The sequence below is a fragment of the Narcine bancroftii genome, chromosome 5 (genome assembly GCF_036971445.1).
Source record: "Narcine bancroftii isolate sNarBan1 chromosome 5, sNarBan1.hap1, whole genome shotgun sequence".
Taxonomy (NCBI): domain Eukaryota; kingdom Metazoa; phylum Chordata; class Chondrichthyes; order Torpediniformes; family Narcinidae; genus Narcine; species Narcine bancroftii.
Window position 1 is genome coordinate 40,685,694 of NC_091473.1, and position 26,961 is coordinate 40,712,654.

Here is a 26,961-nt window from a genome sequence, read left to right on the forward strand (position 1 = left end):
TTTTTTTTTCTCATGGCTCTTGCTTGACTCTTAATTGGTCTGCCTCTGAAGTAACCTGGCAAGCAACTTCCACAAGAGCAAGTAAATTCTGGCCTTGCGTGTCCTATGAATTAAACTGTAAACTCCTTGATGGTTTTTAAAATAGGTTCAGGAGAATGGGCTGCACCCGAAGTAAAATGTTTGGTGATATTTTTTTCTCTGGAGTTCATAGGTCAGTCACAAAGGGCAAGCAGGAGCCTGGAGTGGTTATGACAACCCTCTTTCAATGTTGTGTAAAACAAAAATGTTCTGATGTATTTTTAGAAAATGTATCAGATAAACAACTCTATTTTTCTTTATTTGAATAGGTTATTGCAGTTATTGCCACATCTGGTTAAATGCATTTCATTGTGTTTTTCCGACAAGGTCAGATACTGATACCATTTGTTGACATGAGTAAATTAATAGAGGTGTGTGTGCATTGCTTGCAATCTGTAGTGGCAGGCTAGTGAAAGTCTAGAGTGAATTAACAAGTTTACGTAAGGAGAGCCTGATGTTTAAAGAGGAGGTCTCTACATATAAAAGCACAAATTCCAGATGCCTGCTACTGTTGCAGTTCAAGGTGACTAAACACAATGTCACTCCTCAAATTTCTAAATATCAGTGGGTTAATGAAGCAGGTATGGAATTTTTTTTGTGAGATATAATTGATTCAAAAGGGTTTCCCAAAACCCGCATTTCAGAATAGTAGGGTTTCTAGTATTAATTCAGTACTTGCAGACACATTAACTTTTCATTTATAACACATGGTTAGTGCAATGTTATTGCAGCACCAGTGATCTGTGTTCATATCCTTGACAGTAAAGATGCTTTCATCAGGATGCTCTTCTGCAATTCGGCATTTAACACTATCATCCCCTCAAAGCTGATAAGCAAACTCCAAGACCTGGGAGTTAGCACCCCACTGTGTAAATGGATCAAGGATTTCCTTATCTTCAGACCACAATTAGTTTAGATGGGTAAGAAGTTCTCCTCCACAATTTCCATCAGTACTGGAATACTACAGGGCTATGTTCTTAGCCCCCCCTGCTCTACTCACTTTACTCCTATGACTGTCTGGCTCAGTATGACAATAACACCATATACAAATTTGCAGTCGATACCATAGGAGTGGGTTGTATAAAGGAAGGGGATGAGTCCGCATACAGGAGGGAGATTGAAAACTTGGCTGAATGGTGCACCAACGATACCCTTGCACTCAATGTCACCAAAACGAAGGAGCTGATTGTTGACTTCAAGAAAGGAAAACCAGAGGTATACAATCCAGTGGTCATTGGAGTATCAGAGATGGAGAGAGTGAGAATATTTAAGTTCTTGGGAATCACTATTTTGGAGGATCTTTCCTGGACCAACACACTGATAGGATCGTAAAGAGCATGTCAATGCCTCTACTTCCTTAGGAGTTAGCAGAGGTTTGGTATGACATCAGAAACCTTGGGAAACTTATTCAGATGTGTGGTGGAAAGTGGGCTGACTGGCTGCATTATGGTCTGGTATGGGGAGCGTAAAGCCCTGCAAAAGGTAGTGGACACAGTCCAAGACATCACAAGAAAGACCTTCCCCACTATTTGAGGGCATCAACAGGTAGTGCTGCCATTAGAGACCTGCAGCAATGATCAAAAACCCTCACCACCCAGCAGATACTCTGTTCTTGCTGCTGCCATCAGGAAAGACTCGCGTCATCAGGTTCAGGAACAGCTGCTACCCCTCCACCATCAAACTCCACAACAACAAACTCATTCAGGGACTCATTTAAAGACTCTTTGGCCCTTTATTGATTTGTTTTAAAAAATCCTCTCTGTATAGCACAGTCAGTTTGTTTACATTTGTTATGTGTTGATGGTTCTTTATTTGTTTAGATGTGCATGTTGTATACAGTTTTTTTTGTAATTCATGGTAATTGTGCTGCGCCTGCAGGAAAAAAAATCTCAGGGTCGTATATGATGTCATGTATTTACTCTGACAATAAATCTGAATTCCATGCTGTCTGTAAGATGTTTGAACATTCTCCCTGTGTCTGTGTGGGTTTCCTCCCACCCCTCCCCAAAGAATGTATGGGATGTATAGGTTAACTGGTATATTTGGGCGGCATGGGCTTGTGGTCAGAAGGGCCTATTACCATGCTGTGTCTCTAAATTAAAAATTTTAAAATAAAGGTTTGTTCAAATGCAGAGAAGATAACTAGCCCAAAGTGAACACATCATGACCAGTTTCACTGACTTTTCATTTAAGAATGTCTTACTGCCAATGCCAAATACACTGTAATGAGGACACAATGAAAAGCAAAAATTAGCACTTAGACCATGATATTGAAGCACCTTGAACATTACAGCACAGTTCAGGTGCTTTGACTGATGTTATGTTGACCTATGCAAACCTACCTCACAATCTAAACATTCCCTTCCTAACACCCATAACCCATTTTTATCTTGCATTTATGTGGCTATCTAAGAGTCTTTTAAATGTCCCATTTATACCAGCCTTCACCACCATCTCTAGCAATGCGTTCCAGGTACTTGCAACTCTTTTTTAAGAAAGCACTTGCATCTGATGTCTCCCTTAACTTTTCTCCCCTCATCTTATACAAATGTCTTGTGTTATTTGCTGCTGTCACCCAGGATGAAGGTTTTAGCTGTCCTCCCCACTTATGCCTCTCCTAATCTTGTAGACTTGGTGTTATGTTTAGAATATCAAAGCAAATTACAAAATGACATTTCTGGCATAATTTTTCCCAGTTTATAACAAATAGAAAGGCCATTTAGCTCATTGGATCTATGCCAGCCTCCAGGGCGATCCTATTTCCCTGTAATCAATTCTCTCACATGCCCATCAATTTCTCTTTGATTCCTTGCTGCAGACAAGTGGCAAAAAAAAAATTTCTTAAACAGTAGCTAATTAACTTACAAGCACATTGTTGGAATGTGTGAGTAAACCAGGGCAGAGCACCAGTGTAAAATCTAAATATTCCCATTGAAAATATACTAACTCCACCAGAAAGCATCCAAACTCCGATTTGAAGCCATTCACTGGACCGATGTTGTTAAACAAGTGGGATACTGTGTTTGTAGTTCAATAAGCAAAAGTGCTGGGAAACTCAGCAGGTCATTAAAAATTATTTTTTAATGTAGCAAAGATATATAACTAACTGGAGCCATGATTTTGTCCTGTGCTATATTTAATACTGGTGGACACTCAACTGGGTATTTTTGTCTGGGTTTCATCTTTCACGTCAGTCCTATTTCACTGGACAACAATTTTTTTTCAAAAGGTTTGCTTCCTGAAAAGAATATTGGGCATTATAATAGACAACTTCAAGTTAAACACAAATTTCAGATTTGCTGTATCATGTAGGAAGTTTGTGAAACATTAAATTAATTTTATTAAATTTAGCATATTTAATCACAAAATTATGCTGACACATTGCGTTAGTTCAACTGACCTAAAATTGTTTTGCCGCTGATTTTTCATTTGTACTCAGCATCTGATGCCTCTCGTGTCAGTACCCATCAATAGTCAGCCAGCATTGATGGATTCCAGTTGCCCAGATACCACTTTTCCATGGTCACAATGTCCTGGTGAAACTTTTCACCATGTTCGTCACTGACTGCACCAAGAACAGCAGGGAAAAAATCCAAGTGCGAATGCAGAAAATGAATTTTTAATGATATTTTGCACTTCATTGTTTTGTTTATTCTTCAAGTAGTCTTAAAATATGACAGGAAACCACAAAAACAGTATATGATAGGAACATTTTAAGGTGATTTTTGTGATCAGCCGCCCAAAATCTATAAATTACACCCAAAGTGCTCAGGAAGCAAAATCTTCATTGTCCATTGTTATAAAACCACTTTAATATTACCATTTTGCTTGCAATATGCTACTTTTGGGACAATAATTTTTTTTTGTTTTAATACTGAAATGTACTCCCATGTAGGATGATTCTTTTGGTTGTCTTCTTTATCCACATCAGACCTTGCAAGGCACCACCATGTCCAGAAGCCTCACTACTGGCTCCTGATGTCAAACTCCTGGTCACCAAGATCTCATCTACTTTTTGGCCCCAGAGACCCACGTCACTCTTCCATTTTACCTCTGCCTGCAACGTCACTACATTGTCACACACCATCCCCCAATTTCCCCCGATGTTAAGACTATCCTGGGCTTCCAAATTGCAGTACATTCCTCAAATCTCAGCCTCGGCTGTCCCCTCCTCTGATGCTGAAGCTCCTGGGCTCCAACTGTGTCGTCCTGAGAGCCCAGGCCTTCCCTGATAGCTGCAGCAGGTGACACTTAATTTTACTCTGAAAATATACAATGCTTCTCGTGGTCATGCTGATGTCTCGATGTCTTCAATGGATTCAAAATCTAATGGTTATGTCTGCTGCTTTACTGTTTTTACATATCCTCCTTTGTCTAGAATGGAAAGGGTTTGGACAGATATGGGTCCAAACATAGACAATTAAAGCTGGATAAGTTTGGCCGAAGGGCCTGTTTCTATGGCTTTTGACTTCTATACATTTTGTTGATAATTCATTCTGTTTGAGTTAGTGCATATTCTAAAAAACTTCATTAATGTTCAGCCTATATTGCATTTTACCAAAATGAGTAAATGAAAATGATTGATTTCCTGTTGTGATTAAATTGTTGTGTCAGAAATGTGCTCTGTGTGATATCTGTGGGTTTTTAAAAAAAAAACAAAGCGAATCAGGGGAAAGGTTTGCAGCTATGTTTTGGTCCAAGCTCCTAGCTGGAGATATATTACTGGTCCGGCCCTCACTACTTTATCACAACACTGGTTCAAGGTGAAGCACAAAAACCTGCAGATTCTTGTGATTGTCATAAAAACGCACAAAAATTCTGAAGGAACTCAGCCGGTCTCACAGTGTCCAGAGGAGGCAAAGATACATCACTAATGTTTCGGCCCTGAGCCCTTCTTCAAGGAAAAATCAGAAAAGGCAGAAGCCGGATACATCAGAAAGTCTCAGAATTCAAACAATGGGGGAGGAATCCAGACCAACAAAAGGTGTTAATTGAATGTGATAAGGGTCTACAGGAGAATTTGTCATGTCTATGCGAAAGGAGAGGCAACAGGGGAAGAAGGGGGTGGGTGGTGTTTTAACAAGAGCCAGCGAAGTCGATATTAATGCCATCCAGTTGGAGGGTGCCCAGTCCGAAGATGAGGTGTTGTTCCTCCATTTTGAGGGAGAACAGGAAGGGGTCAGAATAAAGACTGTTTGGGAGAGGAGCCCAGATGACAAAAGGTTTTAATTGGATATAATAAGAGGAGAGGCTTTAGCTCTGTGAAAGGAGACAAAGGGGAAAAGAGTGGGAGGGAAGAGACAAAGCCGGAGGGAAGATGACAGGGGGAAGCCAAAACACAAATCAATCCAACGAACACCTTTTATTGGTCTGGACTCCTCCCCCTGCCAGTCTTCAGTCTTTATTCTAATGCTTTCCTGATCTTTGCTTATTAATTGAAGAAAGGCTCAGAGCTGAAACAGGAAATATATTTTACCACCTATGGACGCTGAGAGACCAGTTGGTTGCCGCCAGCATTTCTGTGTATTTTTTACAACATTGGTTCATTTTTCAAGACCTAAAGAATATGCAGGTTCCCATAATGATCATATCAAAATGCTGCGAAATGGGTTAGGAGTGTCAAGGAAGTTGTAAGTGTGGAAGTCTGAAACATTTAAACCCTTTGTCAAACCATTCTTGCTCAACGGGTAGCTTTGAAAATTCTCCTCCAAGCAGAAGACTAATAAAATGCAAGTTCAAGGGAGAGCTGTACATTTTGTTTCATTTATATATTTACATTTTGTTTTTGTGCTTTAGGGCCCTTCCATGAAACAGTTCATGGATATTTTTTCTCTACCTGAAATGACTCTTCTTTCATATGTCAACGATTATTTTATTAACCACAACATTGACTATGACCCTGTTCACCTCTTCAGGGATGTAAGCGTGAGTACACAATTTACTCTACAATCTTGAACCAGCTGGGACTGGTTTCTATTTTAATAGATTGACTTCATCAGCACCAATTACCTAAGTGCTTATTTTTATTAGTCAAAATTAACTATGAAATAATTTGATTTATGCCATTTTGCTCTTTGTTTCTCCGTATGTTAGATTAATATGTTTTTTTATTATAACATTATTTGATTTTGTGTTCAATTTGTAACTTTAATTAAGTTCAGCCTAATTACTCAAGCACATCAAAAACAAGGTGCCACAGTGGTGGCAATAGTGTAAATAGAGAACAAATGTAACAATGTACATTGATGGAAATGTCTGGATATGACATGAAGGATGTGAAAAGTCTTTGAACCATTTTCTTTCTTGTAAGTAATTTATTGGGAATCAAATCTAAAAACATCATAGGTTATGAATCGTGACTAATTCCCGAGATTGCAGCAAAACATTTTGTCCATTCTTCTTGTGGTGGGACACCACCGGCCTACTGCAGGGGGCAACCTCTGTACCTGCAGGAGTGTACCGCCGGCCTACTGCAGGGGGCAACCTCTGTACCTGCAGGAGTGTAAGAGGACAGGACAACACCTGGCCGGCTGTCAATCAGCCGGCCTGAGTGGATCAAGCCCCACCCAGTCGGGTGTCAGTCGGATATAAGCCTGCGCCGGCCTCCCGAGGCTTCACTCAGAGTTGCTGCAGCTACGGCCAGCCTGGCTCTGTGGAAGTCTTTGTAGATTAAAGCCTGTTGTACAGTCTTTACCTTCTGTGTGTCTGATTCTGGCTAACAGCGCACCTCACTTCTTGCATCTATTCCCCATATATTTTTTTATCTGTGCCTGATCCTTGTGCCATCCACTGAATGAAATGGGCAAGAGGTAGCCTTTCAGATAAATTTTGGTTAAAAATGAGACTGATTTTTAAGTAAAAGTGCCCCCAATGTGAAGAGGAGGCTGAAGAATCTATTAAGGATGAACTGAGGCTGGCAGAAAAGCCCCATTGACACTTATTTCCTCTTCAGCTTCGCTACCTGATTGTTTGTAAAGCATAGTGAATCTCAGGAATATTTCACCCAGGATGGTTGACGAGGGTAAGTCATTGGATGAATTTAAAGATCAGGGAAAAGAAGGCTATGGAGAATTGACACAGATGACCCTTGACCATATTGAATGGGGAGGCAAGTTTGAGGAGTTGTTGTCTTAACCCTGCTCCTATTTTCTCGTGTTGACAGTCTAGCTGGTTAGCAACTGGAAAAGTTGGAGACAGGATGTGATTCAAAATCTGGAGCTGTGGACAGCAAGGAAGTTTGTCAAGGGAAGCATCAAGATTTAGATCAATTGGTAGAAAAATGGCAGATAATGTTTTTGCATTTTGGAAGGTCCAATACAGAGGAAAATATAAGTAAATGGTAGGACCCTTGGGAGCATGAGTGTGCAGAGAGTGCTAAAGGAGGAGAATATCATGGTGCATTGAGAATAAAAGTTGGAAAGTCAAGTTGCAGCTGTAGAAACCTTGGTTAGGCCACATTTGGAATATTATGTACATTTCTGTTGGCCACATTATAGGAAGGATGTAGAGGCTTTGAAGAGGGTGCCGAAGAGGTTCATCAAGATGTTACCTGGATTGTATTTTATTGGCTCGAAGAAGGGGTTTGTCACACACGGATTATTTACTGTGGAGTGGGGGTGTGGGGGGGGGGGGGGTGGGTGAGGGAGGCTGAACATGTAGATTAAAAAAATCAGAGAGAAATATGTGGTCTTTTCCCAAGCTGAAATGTTAAATACTGGAGGGCTTGGGTTCTTGTGAGAGGGGAAAGTTTAAAGGAGATTCTTGAAGCAAGTATTTTTACACAGAGATAGATGCCTGAATGAGATGGTGGGAGCAGATGTTTAAGAGCCTTTAAGACAGATGCGTGAGCTGGCAGTGAATAGAGACCATGTGTAAGCAGATGAGATGAGTTTAATTTGGCATTGTGGGCAGTTTAGACATGTTGGGCTGAAAGGCCTGTTCCTGTGCTGTACTGTTCTGTTTGTAGATGCAGCTGCAGGCTTTCAGAGAGAATGAAGAGGTTAACAAGCTGCTGGATGTGGAGACTTTGGGTTGGTTTAGTTTATTGTTAATGTAATTGAATGTGTGAGTGGAGATGTGGTACACCTGGCAGGATGATTGTAATTGCATTATTTGGCACCATTTAGCTGTGTGGAGTGTGATGTCTCCTAAAAATCTGTTGTTTTTGATAGGAGAGGACTTGGATGTAACTAACATAAGAATATTTGGATTTTATGCAAATACTTTATATTGATATCATTCATGAAAGGTCAGAGTTGTCCAACACAGATTGATAATGATTTCTTCCACCTCTTCAGGATGCAATAACTACTGTTCATGTCAAAGGAATGATGTATAAGTGGATTGAAAAGGACTTTGGTAAGTGAGCAACATTTTGTACTGGAATGCTAGGTACTCTGTTGTAGCACTACTGTTGATTCTTTTCAGGATGCCGTTGATAAATCCAGGGAACTTCCACTGATTATGGTGTCATGGCTCTGTTATCTTGAGTATCGTTAGCCTCTCTAATCTGTTGAGAATTTGTGAGCAGCCCTCAAGTATTTGGGCTTTCCTGAAAAAGGATATACTGCAATTTATCTTGATCTTGATTGACGCCACAAAGGTTGATACTAGGGTGGCTAGACTTGTCTGAATCACTTCAGCATGGCTTTGCTAAATCTTTTGCTTCTCAGCTTCTCCTGTATCTTATTTTTTAGGATCGGTATGCAGATATGTTAATTCTATGGCAGTGAGTAGCTGAAGTGTTTGATAATTTAATATATTTAACATTGTCATCCTCTTCTTTGTTGTAGTGCTTGAATTTTGGATTGGTTTGTAAAACAGAGTTTGCAAAAGTCCTACACTGAAAACCTCTCTGGCATTTCCATGACCTGCTCACCATCCACTCATTTCGAGGGATCCTTGTTATTCTTCATTAGTCTGTACTTACTAGTGGGAATGTAATGGGCAAAGCCGGGCAGAACATCAAATTGACTTTTTCAACCTGTGTCCCTTCATTTGGTGAGGAGTCCTTCTCATTCATTCTTCCCTGACGTGTGAACTTAATGGATGTGGCCAAGCACTCCCATAATCAGGCGTGTGCAATTCCCACATTTGGTTTTTGTTCCACAGTCAAGTGCACAAAATTTACTTGATCAGATGTCTCTCCAGGCTTTCAAAGTTGCGAGCTGGAGAGGTGATGAATTGGAATCAAAGTGAGAGAGATATTTTTTCACAACAGAAGATATGTTGGTGTCTTTAAAATACTAAAATGTGAGGAAAGCCATCAATAAGCAGAGGATACAGTGTGTCTGCAGAGAGATAAAGATAGGTTAAGTGAGCGGGCAAGGGTTTGGCAAATGGACTATAATGTTGGTAAATGTGAGGTTATTCACTTTGGAAAGAAAAATGGAAGATCAGATTATTATTTAAATGGCAAATGAATGCCGTGCAGAAAGACTTGGGAGTGCTGGTGCATGAATTGCAAAAGGTTAGTTTGCAGGTGCGCAGGCTATCAAGAAGGCAAATAGAATGTTGGCCTTCATTGCTCAAGGAATTGAGTGCAGCAACAGTACTGGGTACTGATGAGACTGCATCTGGAGTACTGCATGCAGTTCTGGTCTCCTTACTAGAGGAAGAATATTCTGGCCTTGGAGTGCAGAGAAGGTTCACCAGTTTGATTCCAGAAATGATGGGGTTAGCATATGAGGAGAGATTGAATTGTCTTGGATTGTACATTGCTGGAATGAGAGGGAATGTTATAGAAACATATAAAATTATGAAAGGATCAGATAATTTATAGGTAGGTTTTTCCCACTGATAGGTGAGACAAGAACTAGGGGGCGTAGCTTCAGGGTTCGGGATAGTACATTTAGAATGGATATGAAGAGGAACTGCTTTTCTCTTAGGGTGGTGAATCTATGGAATTCGCCTCAGTGAATATATTTAAGACCAGGTTGGATAGATTTTTGCATAGGAGGGGAATTAAGAAATATGTGGAAACGACAGGTAGGTGGAGATGAGCCTATCATCAGACCAGCCTTGATTTCATTGAATGTCGAAGCAGGCTTGATGGCCTACTCCTACTCCTGTTTCTTATATTCTTATGTGAACAATATTGATCCTGAAGCTGTGGAACATGGATTAGTGTCAATGATAATCTTTTCCTTCCTTCCCCAATTACAGAAAATTGCATTCTTCACGGAGATGAAACGTATGCTGTCCTAAAGTGCTTGGTTAATAATGGAAAGAAGCTCTTCCTTATCACCAACAGTCCTTACCAATTTGTGTACGTACAGACTTTCATCTCCTATAGAATGCGATGGTGTGCATGTTCTGATACCTGATTGGCTTCCTTGTTTTTGTGGTTTACAAGTTTCCCTGTTTCCCTTTGGAGAGTCCAAGTGGAATATGGACATTGACAATCATTGAATTGCACAGTTCAGCCAAACTTGAAAACAATTAGCCAAAATGCTGTAAAACGGGTCAATTCGAGGAATGACTTGCCTCCTTGTCTGGAAACTTGTGGCACTGCAGTGAGGAGGATATATTGTGTCTCTGTACCCATAGATCATAGACGTGTCAGCTGATAAACATTATAACATGTCAGCACCCTTGGATAATCCGTTCTATGCATTGTTCTTGTTTGATAATATAAGGAATGGAGAAATCAAACTAAACCTAATAGTTTTGTTCAATGTTTTTCATTTGTTTTAGTAATAGAAATGTGTATCATTGCTATTTTGGAGATGAATATGATCTAATTGCAACTTAACTGCAGGACAAAATAGAATGGAAGTGTACTTGATATTTTTGAAAGAGCAGGAAGTTAAGTAAAGATAGAGAAAGATAGTCTTGGAATATGATACTGCAAGTTCAGGAAAGTTGGAAGTAATTTGGTGGTGGTGAGTGATTTTTATTTTTGCCATTACTATATTAATTTCTTGATTGTGATACAAAATTTTATTTCAAAGTGGAAATTATTTTTTAAAAAAAGAGATGAAGCAAACTTGTCAGAATGGTACTGTGATGACTCGAGATCTGAACTGAATGTAGTCTTAAAAAATCAGATGGGCAAGATCAGCATCAAAGTGAATTTAGTGGGAGTAAAATTCTAAAGTCTGCAGATGCTGTGATTCAAGTAAAAACAATGCTGGAGAAACTTAGCAGGTCAAAAGATAAAGAGACCTAACTAATGTTTCGTCAAGGTGTGAGGAAAATGGAGGCAGGTGCCAGAATAAAATGGTGGAGGGGGAGGAGCACAAACCCACAGGCGCAAGGTAAGCTGTGCATAAGGGAGAGAGGGCACAGCAGCAAACAAGGGGAGAGGGGATGGCGTATGAGTGAAACGGAGGGTGGGTGGAAAGCTGGAGGGAAGAAGACAGAAACATGAGAAAGAGAGAAGGAACGGGGAGTGGTCTAGCAAAAACAAGAGAAGTCGATGTTAATGCCATGTGGTTGGAGGGTGCCCAGATAAAATATAAGGTGTTGCTTCTCCAATTTACAGTGGTCTTGTTTTGACAGTGCATTTAGTAGGAGTTTCTGGAACCAACCAGAGAGCAGGTTATTCTAGACCTGCCATTAAGTAATATTGGGATTAATTAATGACCTATGGCAGGTGTCCCTGCTTTGCAATTATCATAGGTTTGAATTTCACGTTCAGTTTGAGGGAAAAAATAGTTCAAGGATATTATTTTAAATGTTAAAGCAAATAGAAGCATTGAGTTAAGTATAGTTACAGTGACAGATGATTGGTATGTAAACACTCCTCCACTGGGTCAATTATTAATCCCATAATGATGCCCATTACCAGGTCCAGAAAGCCTAGTTCTCTGGTTGAGTCCAGTACTATTCCCACATTTCCAGGGCAAGCTGTCACAACTACAGCTCCAATCACCTGGCGTCAGTCCTTAACTTGGGTACTGTCATTGTGGAATTTGTGGAATTTCCGAGGTACTGCGAGACTTCCCTGGGTTTTCTCATTTCATCCCACATCTTCTCCGCCCCCCCCGCCCCTCCTCCACCCCCCGCCCCTCCTCCGCCCCCCGCCCCTCCTCCGCCCCCCGCCCCTCCTCCGCCCCCCGCCCCTCCTCCGCCCCCCGCCCCTCCTCCGCCCCCCGCCCCTCCTCCGCCCCCCGCCCCTCCTCCGCCCCCCGCCCCTCCTCCGCCCCCCGCCCCTCCTCCGCCCCCCGCCCCTCCTCCGCCCCCCGCCCCTCCTCCGCCCCCCGCCCCTCCTCCGCCCCCCGCCCCTCCTCCGCCCCCCGCCCCTCCGCCCCCCGCCCCTCCGCCCCCCGCCCCTCCGCCCCCCGCCCCTCCGCCCCCCGCCCCTCCGCCCCCCGCCCCTCCTCCGCCCCCCGCCCCTCCTCCGCCCCCCGCCCCTCCTCCGCCCCCCGCCCCTCCTCCGCCCCCCGCCCCTCCTCCGCCCCCCGCCCCTCCTCCGCCCCCCGCCCCTCCTCCGCCCCCCGCCCCTCCTCCGCCCCCCGCCCCTCCTCCGCCCCCCGCCCCTCCTCCGCCCCCCGCCCCTCCGCCCCCCGCCCCCCGCCCCTCCGCCCCCCGCCCCTCCGCCCCCCGCCCCTCCGCCCCCCGCCCCTCCGCCCCCCGCCCCTCCGCCCCCCGCCCCCCCGCCCCCCGCCCCCCCGCCCCCCGCCCCCCCGCCCCCCGCCCCCCCGCCCCCCGCCCCCCGCCCCCCCGCCCCCCGCCCCCCCGCCCCCCGCCCCCCGCCCCTCCGCCCCCCGCCCCTCCGCCCCTCCTCACAATGACCAGATTTTTTTACTTTCTTGCACTGTTTAGTTATGTGATGTTATAATAAAAATTAAAGGCATCCAATGAAAACTAGCTGTAATTTTAAGAAAATGTTGACAGTTAAATGAACTTGACTGGATTTTGAAAATTATTACCCGAGTCTTTGTCTAACCCAAATCTTCAGTGCGTTGAAAGGAACCTTTGCAACCTGTCATTCCTTGATAAACTATGAATTTAGACAGTGGATGTTTGGAAATATGTTAACGAGCCTAATAGCCTGAATATGTCAAAGATTGTCAGATCTTGGAATCTGCGCGTGCTCAGGCCTGGTCTGTGTCTGGAAGGAAGACCTTCTGTTGTTGAATTTTAGTTAATTTTTTTGCTATCCTTTTAAGGAAAAGTATTGTTTGTAGTGTTACTATTGTGACTATGTCATAATATCTTAGTGGACCAAGAAGGAGACGTGAGCTCAAGATACTTTGAATTCATCTTCTATCATCTTATTTAATCTATTTCTCTTGTATCTATTTAACGTTCAATATTGATGTCTTTAAATATAGTGCAAAGTTATGCAAAGTGTTTATCTGTTTTATTAATGAATTAAAACTACTTAAAGCTGCATCCTCAAAGTTTGGTTTAATAAAAGTAATTTGGAATATCATCCTCATGTTTCTTTGAAGATGCCATGTTTCGAAATTGTTAAATACTAGATCTTGGAAAGTGTCATCTCTAACTGTCATCGGAAGACCAGTTGATGTAGGTTTCTGTGAGGGGTGCTGGGCATAGTGGCGACTCTGTCTGCCTTACAGTAGTCAAAGTTAAAGAATTTGATGTGTTATATTATTAATGAAGTATTATGTGACAATAATGGAACCTTTATCTTTCGGATATCCAATATCAATCTGTGTGTGTAACAGTGTGGGGTTGTGTTGATTCAGTGCGCAAAAGCTTCAATTTTTAAAATTTTTAAATTTTTTAATAATTTTACACAGTGATAAAGGAATGAAATACATGGTGGGTGACGACTGGCGGGACCTTTTTGATTTGGTGATCGTCCAAGCTGACAAGCCAAGTTTTTTTACAGATAAGCGCAAGTATGTGGAGGACAGTTTTAACCATTCTGATAAGAAATTCTGAGCATTTTTGTTTTATAATCTATGAACTTAACACTTGTTTTTTTTGATGACGGAAATTATTTAACACCATTTATGTAAAATAAACTGTGGAAATACTACTGTAACTAGACAGGGAAACTGTTGGAGGTGACAAAATGAAGTGACGATATTTTTTCGGAAAGAAACTAAAAGGAAGATGGTACTTTCCCAAGTTAAGAATAAGTATCTATATGTTCTGAGTGTAACAAGTGATAAGATTTGAGATTTAATATGTATGGGTTACAACATTTGTTCAATTTTAGACTGGGTAATAACTTGCTTTATTTTGCCAGGCCTTTCCGAAGACTGGATGATACAGGCTCACTGCAGTGGGACAAAATCAACACCTTGGAGAAGGGCAAAATGTATAAACAGGTCAGAATAATAGGTCTGTGCTTTGAAGAAAGAGCACAAGTTCCAAATTGTCTGTGCTGCTTGCTGACAGACATTCGATTTGATACCTGGTTGTTCAGTGAAAACCTGCCTTATTCTCAAAATGATGTGAGAAAATTGATCAAAATGAGTTTTAATGAAATAACTTTCTATTTTGCTTTATTTGAAACAAACTGTAAGCTAAAAGTGGAGGGGCTAGACTAACAAAAATGTCCCAAGCAGGAGTGTAGATCTTTAACATTTTTAGGAAATCTTCTGGATTATATTTGGGATTATTTAGGGAGGAAAAAAATCCAAGGACAGATAGAAGTTACTTTAATAAGAGATGCTTCTCTGCCCAATGAATTTTTGTGTGGTTCTTTTACAAGAAAATACCTTCTAGCTCTATTCCTTAACTGCAGAAATTATTGTTTTCAATGACATCACAGGCCAGAAAAAGGGAAAATGCAAATATTTCTCTGAAGAATTCCTGCCTGGCCTAATTATCACACTCAAATGGGCCAGGAATCAGAATTTATTGTCATGAACATGTCGTGAAATTCATTGTTTGGTGGCAGCATTGTTGTGCAAATATTGCTATCAAATTAAATTTTAAAAGTAAATCCATTAGTGCAAAAAGAAGAGAAGACGAGGTAGTGTCTGTGGTTCATTGTCCATTCAGAAATCTGATGGCAGAGGGGAAGAAGCTGTCCTTGTGGCATGAGTTGTTCATCTTTAGATTTCCGTACCTCCTCCCTGATGGTTGAGTGTATTACCTGGGTGCTGAGGGTCCTTGAGAATAGAGGCAGCTTGCTTAAGACACGGCCTCCTGCATATGTCCTCAATGGAGTGGAAACTAATGCCTATGATCGCTCTGGCCGAGTTCACACCTCTGTAGTTACATACAATTTGTATTTTTTGAGCTAGCTGGTAGGTTATGGAGAGAGTCAACTTGCATTGCAATACCCAGCAGCATATCCTATGCTTCCATTCTGAGCGATGATTAACTCAATAGGTTGTATCTTTGTTGTTAGTATCTACATGCTTCATTGCCAATTTCATTTAAACTGCACAAATAAAAATGCACAATTTTTGTTTTTTTTTAAATTATTGATGTATTTTAATTTGGTAAATTTGTAAATTTCACAGTATTAAAATCAGAAATGGTTGTGTTATATTGATTTTTGAGTATTTCAGTAAAATCTTCAATGTTAAAGTCAAAAGAACTGCAGATGCCAGAAATCTGAAGCAAAAAGAGAAAATGCTGGGTAATCTTAACAAGTCAGACAAGACTCTGGAAAGACAAACAGTTAATGCTTCGCGGAAACGCAGGCCCCCTTCGCGGAAACGCAGGCCCCCTTCGCGGAAACGCAGGCCCCCTTCGCGGAAACGCAGGCCCCCTTCGCGGAAACGCAGGCCCCCTTCGCGGAAACGCAGGCCCCCTTCGCGGAAACGCAGGCCCCCTTCGCGGAAACGCAGGCCCCCTTCGCGGAAACGCAGGCCCCCTTCGCGGAAACGCAGGCCCCCTTCGCGGAAACGCAGGCCCCCTTCGCGGAAACGCAGGCCCCCTTCGCGGAAACGCAGGCCCCCTTCGCGGAAACGCAGGCCCCCTTCGCGGAAACGCAGGCCCCCTTCGCGGAAACGCAGGCAACCATTGATGGTTTGTTTTTCCACAGATGCTGCCTCCCTTGCTGAGTTTATTCAACATTTTCTGTTTTTGTTTCTGTGACAACACTGTTCTCTCTCTAAAATATTTTTTTCTTTTGTTCAACCATTTTGATATTGAAATGGGCTCAGAAGGCCTGTAGCAATCTCACAACTGTTCCTGGAGTTGGCTCCCCAATTTTTCATAATTTCAGTCTTCTGTTTGTTCAGGGAGAACAACTGGGTCTTTAATCTCTTCTTGCTTGTGATGATGCAGCAGAAAACCGTGATAGGATGGTTCCTATAATTGGGAAAGGGTGCCCTGTTGGTTACTGTATCCCCTATAAACTCATGATAACTAGTATCGCCAGTGACCCTAGTTCAGTTTAACCTCTTGTACTGTCTGTATGGTGCTTGGACATTCTCCCTGTTACTACATGAGCTTCCCCCAGGAGATCCAATCTCATCCTATAGTAGATGAGGATTCTATGGACAGTGTGAATCCAGTGGACTGAAGGGCCTGTTTGACTCTTGGGTTCAGGTAAAAGATTGTGCTTATTGCATAGACCGTGAGAATGTAAACAAACTCTATTACACAGGACTGTGTATTTGAATTGCAGCCTTGGGAACATTTTGTCCTAATCTTTGCTCTGAAACAAGGAACTGGGGAATGTGCCAGCAGACAATTGGCATTTTGAATCGAGCCCTAATGACTTGGAGGTAGTGCCCCGACCCAGCCATCCTTGCAAGAGGGATAGTACTTCTCTGCAGAGTTTTGGATGTTCTGCTTTGGTTTTGGAGGTTCTGAGGCCAGGACAGGAACTGCACAGATGGGGCAGGAGAGGTCTGCCCTGCCACGGCAGGGCATTGGGTGGTTTGAGGTGGCATATCCTGTCTGTAACTCTCAGTTTCTATAACTTGTTGGGAACCTATTTTAATGGATATTTTTTAAAGAAAGTGGACTTAGATGTGTAAATATTTCAGAAATGCCTTGACTCAGTGATGCACCATCAATGACTCCAAAAGACTGAAGTTGAGCAAACTGATAGGCTTTGATTTGCTGGAGAGCAGTGGTTCTCAACCTTTTTCTTTACTCTCACATTTCTTTCTTTCTTTTCTTCTTTCTTTGGCTTGGCTTCGCGGACGAAGATTTATGGGGGGGTAAAAAGTCCACGTCAGCTGCAGGCTCGTTTGTGGCTGACAAGTCCGATGCGGGACAGGCAGACACGATTGCAGCGGTTGCAGGGGAAAATTGGTTGGTTGGGGTTGGGTGTTGGGTTTTTCCTCCTTTGCCTTTTGTCAGTGAGGTGGGCTCTGCGGTCTTCTTCAAAGGAGGTTGCTGCCCGCCAAACTGTGAGGCGCCAAGATGCACGGTTTGAGGCGTTATCAGCCCATTAAGTATTCCATATCCCATCAGTGCTCTGTGATTAGAAAGGGATTGCTTAAGGTGGCATGTGGGTGGGAAAAAAAGGTTGAAAACCACTGTTTTAATCATACCTAATGGACTCGTTATGTGCATGGTTTCAAAACTCCAAAGGAAATGGACTAATGACAATTTTTCTTGTGCAAAATATTTCAGTAACAATTGGGTCTAGAGCAGTGATTCTCAACCTTCTCCTCCCACTCACATATCACCTTAAGCAATCCCTTTCTAATCACAGAGCACTGATGGCATAGGGAATACTTAAAGTGGTATGTGAGAGTAAAGAAAAAGGTCAAGAACCATTGCTGTAGAATAAAGACTGCTCGACTGTACTGCACTAGGGAGGGGGCTGTGGAACAGTCACCTTTATTCAGGAGCCTGTGGGAGGGGCTACAGGTAGAGTTGGCCAACAAGTGTGCCCAAACAGATTAATATATATGTTGGTTTACCACATTTTGACTGAAAAGCAGCAGACTTGTTCTGCCAGTAATTAGACCTTTCTGGTTATTTAAACCAGCATACTTGATGAAATGCAGATCAGTTTTCATCTGTCGAGTATTATTTACATGTTTTTCTTTTGCAGTACTTTTTAGCCACCTTAGAATAATGGCTGCTCTCTCCTTGCTTCGCACCCTTCTGTTTTTGCCATCCAGCTTACTTTGCAGATCTATCCTATTGCCTAGATTTGACTCAGTCAGTTTCGCGGTTGTTGCCCTTTCAAATTGGCGGCACACCAGTTGACCAACTTAGGCTGATGAGGCCAAATGTTGTAAGATGAGCAAGAGGTCAACCTCCTCCTGCAGGCATCAAAGCACAGCTTCAAATATTTCTGATGATGGGGCTGATAAAGCTTGGTCAGAAGTTGGGGCTGGGTGAGAGTTTTAAGACCCTTTGCTAATATAGCAGGCTTTTAATATCAGGAAATAAAGGTGCAACTTTTTTCTAGGAGAAGTAGAAATCACCAATTCATATATATTTTTATCTGGCACCATGTTTGTTCATAAGGAGTTCCTTGTGTCAGGAAGTTGTTGTTTATTAAAATAATTGACAACAAATTCTAATCTACTTAATTTGAAATCATTAATATAGATACGGGGAGGTAAGGCATCAGGGGTAAGCTTTGGTAATCTTTTTGAATGTCTGTGATATTCAGAAGCATTTGAATCCCTAGCTTTTTTTTTTAAATTATTTTTCACACTATGAACCATATCAATCAAAATACACACAAACATTTCCCTCTTGAATATACACAGTGGCATTTTCTCCCCTTTTTTCCCCCCTACCTTCCCACCCCCCTCCAAACCCATTAAACGTTCAACATATACAATACAATAAACCCATTAAACAATGTTATCACACTATGAAAATAAACAAGAAAATTGTGTCATCTACTTTTACACATTGGATCAGGTTATTTTGTCTTCTTCTCATTTCATCATTTTAGGGGGTGAAGGTCCGCAGTAAGCCCTCTCTGTTGTGTTCCATGTACGTTTTCCAAATTTGTTCAAATAATGTGACTTTATTTTTTAAATTGTATGTTATTTTTTCCAATGGAATACATTTATTCATTTCTATGTACCATTGCTGTACTCTCAGGCTCTCTTCTGATTTCCAAGTTGACATTATACATTTTTTTGCTACAGCAAAGTCTATCATAATAAATCTTTTTTCCACTTCATCCTGTTTGAGGCCCAATTCTTTACTTCTTCTATTACTTAGAAGAAAGATCTCTGGATTTTTTGGTATGTTGCTTTTTGTGATTTTATTTAATACCTAATTTAGATCTTCCCAAAACTTTTTCACTTTCTCGCATGCCCGAATTGCATGTACTGTTGTTCCCATTTCCTTCTTACAGCGAAAAGATCTATCTGATAATGTTGGATCCCATTTATTTAACTTTTGGGGTGTGATATATAGCCTGTCTAACCAATAATATTGTATCATGCGTAACCTCGTGTTATATTTTTCATAGTTCCAGAGCATAACTTTTCCCATATTTTATTTATCTTTATGTTTAAATCTTTTTTCCACTTTTGTTTGGGTTTATTGCTTATTTCATGATTTTCCTCTCTTGCAGCTTGATGTACATGTTTGTTATAAATCTTTTTATTATAGTTGTTTCTGTAATCACATATTCAAATCTGCTTCCTTCTGGTAATCTCAGTCTGTTTCCCAATTTATCCTTTAAATAAGCTTTCAGTTGATGGTATGCAAACATTGTACCATGAGTTATTCCATATTTGTACTTCATTTGTTCAAATGTTTATAAATTATTTCCCAAAAAACAATGTTCTATTCTTTTAATTCCTTAAGTCTCCCATTCTCTAAAGGAAAGGTTATCTATTGTGAAAGGGATTACTTGATTTTGCGTCAATAATAATTTTGGTAGTTGGTAATTTGTTTTTTTTCCTTTCTATGTGAATCTTCCATTTGTTAAGTAAATGGTGGAGTACTGGTGAACTTCTATATTGCACCAGTTTTTCACCCCACTTATAAAGTATATGTTCTGGTACCTTCTCCCCTATTTTATCTAGCTCTATCTTGGTCCAATCTGTTTGATAAAAATCTGATAGATACCTTAATTGTGCTGCTCTATAATAATTTTTAAAGTTTGGTAGCTGCAAACCACCTTGTTTGTACCATTCTGTTAATTTATCTAGCGCTATCCTCGGTTTTCCCCCTTTCCATAAGAATTTCCTTATTATTCTCTTTAGTTCATTGAAAAATTTCTCTGTTAAGGGAATTGGTAACGATTGAAATAGGTATTGTATCCTTGGGAAGACATTCATTTTAATGCAGTTTACCCTCCCTATCAATGTTAGTGGCAATTCTTTCCAATGTTCTAAGTCATCCTGTAATTTCTTCATTAATGGCTGATAATTTAATTTGTATAGGTGGCTTAAATTATTATCTAATCTAATACCTAGGTATCGGATTGCTTGTGTTTGCCATTTAAATGGTGATTCTTTTTTAAACTTTGTATAATCCGCATTATTCATTGGCATCGCTTCACTTTTATTTGCGTTGATCTTGTACCCCAATATTTCTCCATATTCCTTCAATTTCTCATGTAGTTCTTTTATATTCGAATCCCTAGCTAATGGCCAACTAAACTAGGAAATGGAAATGGGGAGTATATTCACTTAACCCAAGGTTGGTCATTTTTATTTAGCTGCTGAATGACAGAAAGCTAATCAATCCTTGGCAAAAATATTGTCACCCAAATATCATCTAATACAGGATTTCTTGTAAGAAAATAAAAGCAGTTAACAATATTATCACTCTAATTACATATTAAGTAAAAGTATTCCCCGACTTGTGATCCGTGTCCATCTGCACATATGACCGAAATTTTTTTTTAAATATCATAAAATGTACATGTAATATGAGGCATTTGACAAACTCTAACAGGGATACAGGGCGTGCAAGAGCCAAAATATGCATACTTACCTTGTTAGTCAGCGTCCCAGGGTCCGTTGACTTGGCCTGGCACCTTGATTCCTGTGCACATGCAGAATCAGGATGGCTGAACCCAGCCTATGGACCCTGGGATGCCGATTAACAAGGTAAGCATGGACCAGAATGTGGAAAGAGTCGCCAAGATTGATCGACAAATTCAGGAAGCTTTAAGTTGTTATCGTCAAATCTATGATGAAAAAAAAGATTTGATTAAAAAGTTTGCTTTAAGATTTCGATACTCCATGGAAAAAATTCCAACTTGCGTCCATTTCAAGATACGACTGATCCTTTAGTCCCAATTATGATCGTAAGTCGGAGGATATCAGTACAGCCTATGAATGAGAAAATCCTGCAATGGCTTTGTGCTGTATAATATTTCTGAGAAGTTAATAGATTTATAATTTAGAATGTCTTTATCCATGTGGTCAATTTCCTCCCTGTTTTTTTTTTTATGATTTGATCGATCAGTCTTGTTACTGGTGGTTGCTTTACCAGTCTGGTTCTGCTAACATAAGCAATCTTCCGATTGATAACCAATGCTTTATCGTGGGAAATGCAATGTTTTATTGCAATCATTTCTTTACCATTTCTTTACTATTTTAGCACCAAAGCTTGTCTATTGAGGCAATATTCCTCTCATTCCAACAAAACCAAATCTGGTGAAGAAGCAAACAGCAAAGTTTCACTCCCAGAGGAAGTCGATGCCTTCTAAGCCAGATTTGACGACAGTAACAGTGAGGAACCACCCCTTGGCTCCCATATGTCCCCTGATGATTTCATCCTGTCCCTAACTGAGGATGAGGTGCGTGCTGCCTTCAAGAGAGTGAATCCGAGGAAATCATCTGGCCCGGATGGAGTACCTGGCCGAGAATTTAAAAATCTGTGCTGACCAACTTACCAATGTACTCATGGATGTCTTCAATATCTCACTCCAGCAGGGCATGTTACCCACCTGTTTCAAGCAGGCATTGAATCATTCCAGTGCCCAAGAAGAGTGTAGTAACCTGACTTAATGACTATCGGCCAATCACACTTGCATCAATGATGAAGTGCTTTGAAAGGCTGGTAATGAAGTATATCAGCTCTTGTATGAGCAGTGACATGGATACATTCAGATTCGTCTATTGAAGCAAAATGTCTATGGCATCCCACTGGCTCTACACAAAGCCCTGGAACATCTGGACAGTAGAGATACATTGATCAGGATGTAATTTAATATTTTATATTATTTTACATCATTTTATATTTTTTCTTTATCGACTATAATTCAGCATTTAACACCATCATCCCCTCAAAACTGATCAGCAAACTCCAAGACCTGGAAGTTAACACTCCACTGTGTAATTGGATCATGGATTTTCTCACCTTCAGACCACAATCAGAAGATTGGTAAAAACTTCTCCTCCACAATCTCCATCAGTACCAGAGCACCAAAGGACTGTGTTCTTAGCCCCCTGCTCTACTCACTTTATATCTACGACTATGTGGCTTGATACAACAATAACACCATCTATTAAAAAAAAAATGCCAATTGTAGTGGGTTGTATAAAGAAAGCTGATGAGTCAGCAGACAGGTTGGAGATTGAAAACGTGGCTAAATAGTGCATGAACAACAACTTTGCACTCAATGTCACCAAAACTAAGGAGATGATTGTTGACTTCAGGAAATGAAACCAGAGGTATACAATCCAGTGATCATTGGGGATCAGAAATGGAGAGGGTGAGAAAATTTAAGTTCTTGGGAATCACTATCTCAGAGGATCTTTCCTGAAACCAACACACCAATGGCATTCTGAAGAAAGCACATCAGCACCTCTATAATCCTCTGGAGTTTGTGGAGGTTTGGTATGACACCAGAAACGCTGACAAATTTCTACAGATGTGTGGTGGAAAGTGTGATGTCTGGCTGCTATTGGGACACCATTGTCCCAGAGCGTAAAACCCTGCAAAATGTAGTGGACAGAGCCCAGGACATCACAGGCAAAACCCTCCCCACTATTGAGAACATCTACCAGGAACACTGCCATCAGAGAGCAGCAGCATTCATTGAGGATCTACACCACCTAACACACTCTCTGTTCTCACTGCTGACAAGACTTGCATCACCAGGTTCAGGAACAGCTGCTTACCCCTTCACCATCAGACTCCTCAACAACAAACTCACTCAGGGACTTGTTTAAGGACTTACTTAATTGATTTTTTTTATAAAAAAGATTCTCTATTGCACAGTCATTTTGTTTATATTCGATATCTTTTTTCAGTTCTTTTACTTGTTTACATTCTTACACTGTGTACAGTTTATTTTTTGCACTACCAATTAGTGGTTATTCTGCCATGCCTGCAAGAAAAAGGAATCTCAGGGTTGTATGTGATGACATGTATGTACTCTGGCAATAAATCTGAAAGTAGACTGATCATTGATGCAAAGCATCATCACCTTTTTGCCGTAACAAGTAACTGTGTCTGCAGACACAGTGGTTAAAGTAAAAACACAAAGTTGAAGAAACTCAACTGGTCAAACAGTGTACTTTATGTAGCAAAGATAAAGATACATGACTGATGCTTTCGGGCTTGGGCCCTTCAGCAAGGTAAACATCAAGATCTTGCCACTGAATTTTGAAGTATCTCCAGCATTTGTTAGGTTTCATTTCATTTTTCTAGCATCTCCAGTATTTTCCTTGTGCAGCATCTTTCTCTGTCCTGTCCTTTTGAAATGGCTGTGGCATGTGACACCATTATGAGTCTGGTATCTTGCAGTTTGTTAAAAATTCTTCTTCATACCGTTGCTTAATCAGCTGGACTGCAAGGAGGAACTGGTAAATCTCAGTCTTTTTTTTAAACCCTGATCCAATCTGGTTTGAAAATATAAATAATGGCTTGATTAGAATGTATCAAGTCTTGAGCTTGATCCATAGTTCATTAAGATCACAGAAACTCTTCTTGCCACTTAAGTTCCACTTGTTTCAGTCTGGAAGGATCTTGTTGATAGTAGGAACATTGACAGCCCTATGGAGATGGAAATTCCAAAACCTTCGAATGAAGAATGTTCTCCTTAACGGACCCCTATCCCTGAGAGTGTGAAACTCCACTTCAGTTGGAGAAACGCACTCTACCCTATCAAAATTGGAATTCTAAATCAAAACTCATGATAAAGGCTCCCATACCTGAGAAGCTGTGTTTCTCTTTCCACAGATGCTGTGTGATCTTCTGAGTTTTTCCAACATTTTCTGTTGTCGTATCAGATTTCTTCAGTATTTTAAAAATGTTGATCAGGCCCAGGCCAGAAACATTGATTACCCTTTACTTCTGATGGATGCTGCATGACCTGCTGAGTTTCACCAGCATATTTTTGCATTGCACTCAAACCCAGCATCTGCGGACTTTTTGTTCAACTACTTGACATTGCCTCTTGCACTGCATTTGTTGTTTACAGTTTGCTGATGTTAAAATAGAAATTTAAAGGCTTTGAGTACTTAGGCCCAAGCAACAGCAGAAATCTTGTTAGCTCTCTCAACAAAATTATAATTGGGTTTCCCAGATCGTCTCATGGTGGGGAGGTGGGAGTAGGGTGCAGTTGCTATAATACCCTGTAACATGGTTGTTGATAAGGGAGTGTGTGGACATTGGCAGCACTCTGCGTCCACCTTTGAGCCCACTCATCCCAGCTGATCTCTGTATTTAATACAAGTAATTTAGTTGGTCTTTTGGAAAGAAATAAATACAGAGCCAGCATTTGTCCTCATTCTTTAACAGTTTTTAACATGTCTGTTTATGATGATAGTCTTCATAAATATTTTAAATAGAAAGTTTTAATTTTTGGCCAAGCAACACATCAATTCTTGGAAGGAGAATGTTACTTCCCTCTAAAAAAGTGTTATTGATACACATATTAGAAACTTGTATTTTTTTTCCAAAGAAAGGAAGACCACGTTTGCTCATTAAGATTGGCAGCTCTTTGCTGTAAGGTTTTAATGGGTTTTACTAATATATAATAGTCTTCTGAAGTTGGCGTTTAGGCTAACTTTACTGTTCAATTCATTGTACAGGAAGCTTTCTCCAGCCTTTTTTAAGGTCTACTCTATCTAACTGAACATTCTGAAATTTCAACTGTTTCAACTTGTCTTTGTTCTTTCAATCTCCAGGGTAATCTGTTTGATTTTCTGCGGTTGACAGGCTGGCGTGGATCCAAGGTGCTTTATTTTGGTGACCATCTGTACAGTGACCTGGCAGTAAGTACATTCGTAAAGCCAATGTTTAAATCACATTCACTCAGCAGTCTACAAATTAATGGAAGTGTCATTGATCACAATCATCTCCTTGGTGAATTCCAAGCAAAAAGATTCATACACATTTTTAAAAAATGTATATATAATATACAGCACAAGAACTTTTTTTCCTGTACTGTTCCTTTAGGGATGACAGTGAACTCTTAGAGCTGCAATTAATGAGAGGAAATTTTAGAACATAGAATAGCATCAAAGAGGCCCTTCAGCCCATCATGTTGTGCTGACCCGTATAAAGCTACTCCGCAACAATCTAATCCTCCCCACCTCACACCCATAACACTCTTATTTTCTTTGTTTCATGCCTATTGAAGTCTTTTGAATGTTTCTATTGTACCAGCCTCCACGACCACTCCCAGCAATGCTTTTCAAGCACCCACTGTTCTCTGTATGTAAAAGAAAAACCTTATCTATGGCATCTCCTCTAAATGCTCCTCCACTCACCTTAAACAGATGTCCTCTGATATTTGCTATTGTCACCCTGGGAAATGGTCAAAATCAGAATTTATTGTAATGAACATGTCATAAAATTTGTTGATTTGCAGTGCAAACATTCAACCTAACAAAATAATAAAAATAGTGCAAGAAAAAGTTCATTGTTCATTCAGGAATCTGATGGCAGAGGGGAAGAAGCTGTCCTTGAGTGGGGGTCCTTGAAGATAGAGGCTGCTTTCTTAAGATACCGCCTCTTGTAGATGTGAAAAAACACACAAATGCTGGAGAAACTCAGCAGGTCAAACAGTGCCTTTATGTAGCAAAGCCCAAAATGTTGGTGATGTATCTTTACCTTTGCTACGTAAAGACACTGTTTGACCTGCTGAGTTTCTCCAGCATTTATGTTTTTTCACTTAACCATGGTGTCAACAGAATCCTGTGTTTTGCCTCTTGTAGATGTCCACAATGGAGTGAAGTTTGGTGCCCCTGATGTCACAGACTGAGTTAACAACACTATGGAGTTCCATCTCATCCTTAGCATAGGAACCCAGATAGTGATGCAACCAGCCAGAATCCTCTCAATGGTACACCTGTAAAAGATTTTAAAGAGCCTTCAGATACATACTGAAGCTCCTCAAACTCCTTAAGAAGTATAGCCGCTGGTGAGCCGCCGCCGCCTTGATTGCATCGACATGGAGTCTCCAAGAGAGATTCTTGGAGATGTTGACACCCAGGAATTTGAAGTTCTTGACCCTCTCCACTGCTTACCCCACATTGAGGTCTGGTTCGTGTTCTCCTGACTTCCTCCTGGTCCATAATCATCTCCTTGGTTTTGCTAACATTGAGTGGTTTGTTTGTGTGGCACGACTCAACGAGCTGATCTTCGTCATTGCTGTCTGTGATTCTGCTGACAATCATGGTGTCATCAGCAAATTTGTAGACTGAATTGGAATTGCGTCTGGCCACAAAGTCATGGGTGTGGGGTGAATAGAGAAGTGGGCTAAGCACACGTCCTTGAGGTGTGTCTGAGTTGATTGTCCATGAGGAGGAGACATTGTTTCCAATTCATACTGGCTGTGGTCTTCTGATGATGAAGGCAAAGATCCAGTTGCAGATGGGGATGCAAAGTGCCAGGGTTTTGAGCTTGTTGATCAGTACTGAGGGTATACTGGTGTTGAAGGGAGAGTTGTAGTTGATGAGAAGCAGCCATATGTACGAACTGCTGTTTTGTAGGTGATTCTGAGTTGAGTGGAGAGCCAGTGATATTGCATCTGCTGTGGAGCGATTGTGACAGTCGGCAAATTGCAGTGGGTCCAGTGCTTTATTTAGGTGTGTGTTAATTCTGCCCATGACCAGCCTCTCAAAGCGTTTCATCAGTAGAAGTTAGTCCTAC

General features: G+C 41.0%; 1 protein-coding gene across 15 annotated transcripts in view; it reads left to right on the forward strand.

Annotated features, from left to right (window-relative positions):
• The window catches only part of LOC138763304 (5'-nucleotidase domain-containing protein 2-like), a 130,764-nt gene that overhangs the window by 39,681 nt on the left and 64,122 nt on the right, over positions 1-26,961 (forward strand). For all 15 annotated transcript variants that reach the window (XR_011357479.1, XM_069937205.1, XM_069937212.1 and 12 more), the window contains exons 6-11: positions 5,875-6,003; positions 8,376-8,436; positions 10,243-10,345; positions 13,791-13,892; positions 14,246-14,327; positions 24,993-25,079. Coding sequence is in view for 14 of the 15 variants with exons in the window: in XM_069937205.1 (XP_069793306.1) it covers positions 5,875-6,003; positions 8,376-8,436; positions 10,243-10,345; positions 13,791-13,892; positions 14,246-14,327; positions 24,993-25,079 (564 nt within the window). In the remaining variant the exon portion in view is untranslated. The remainder of the gene's footprint in view (positions 1-5,874; positions 6,004-8,375; positions 8,437-10,242; positions 10,346-13,790; positions 13,893-14,245; positions 14,328-24,992; positions 25,080-26,961) is intronic.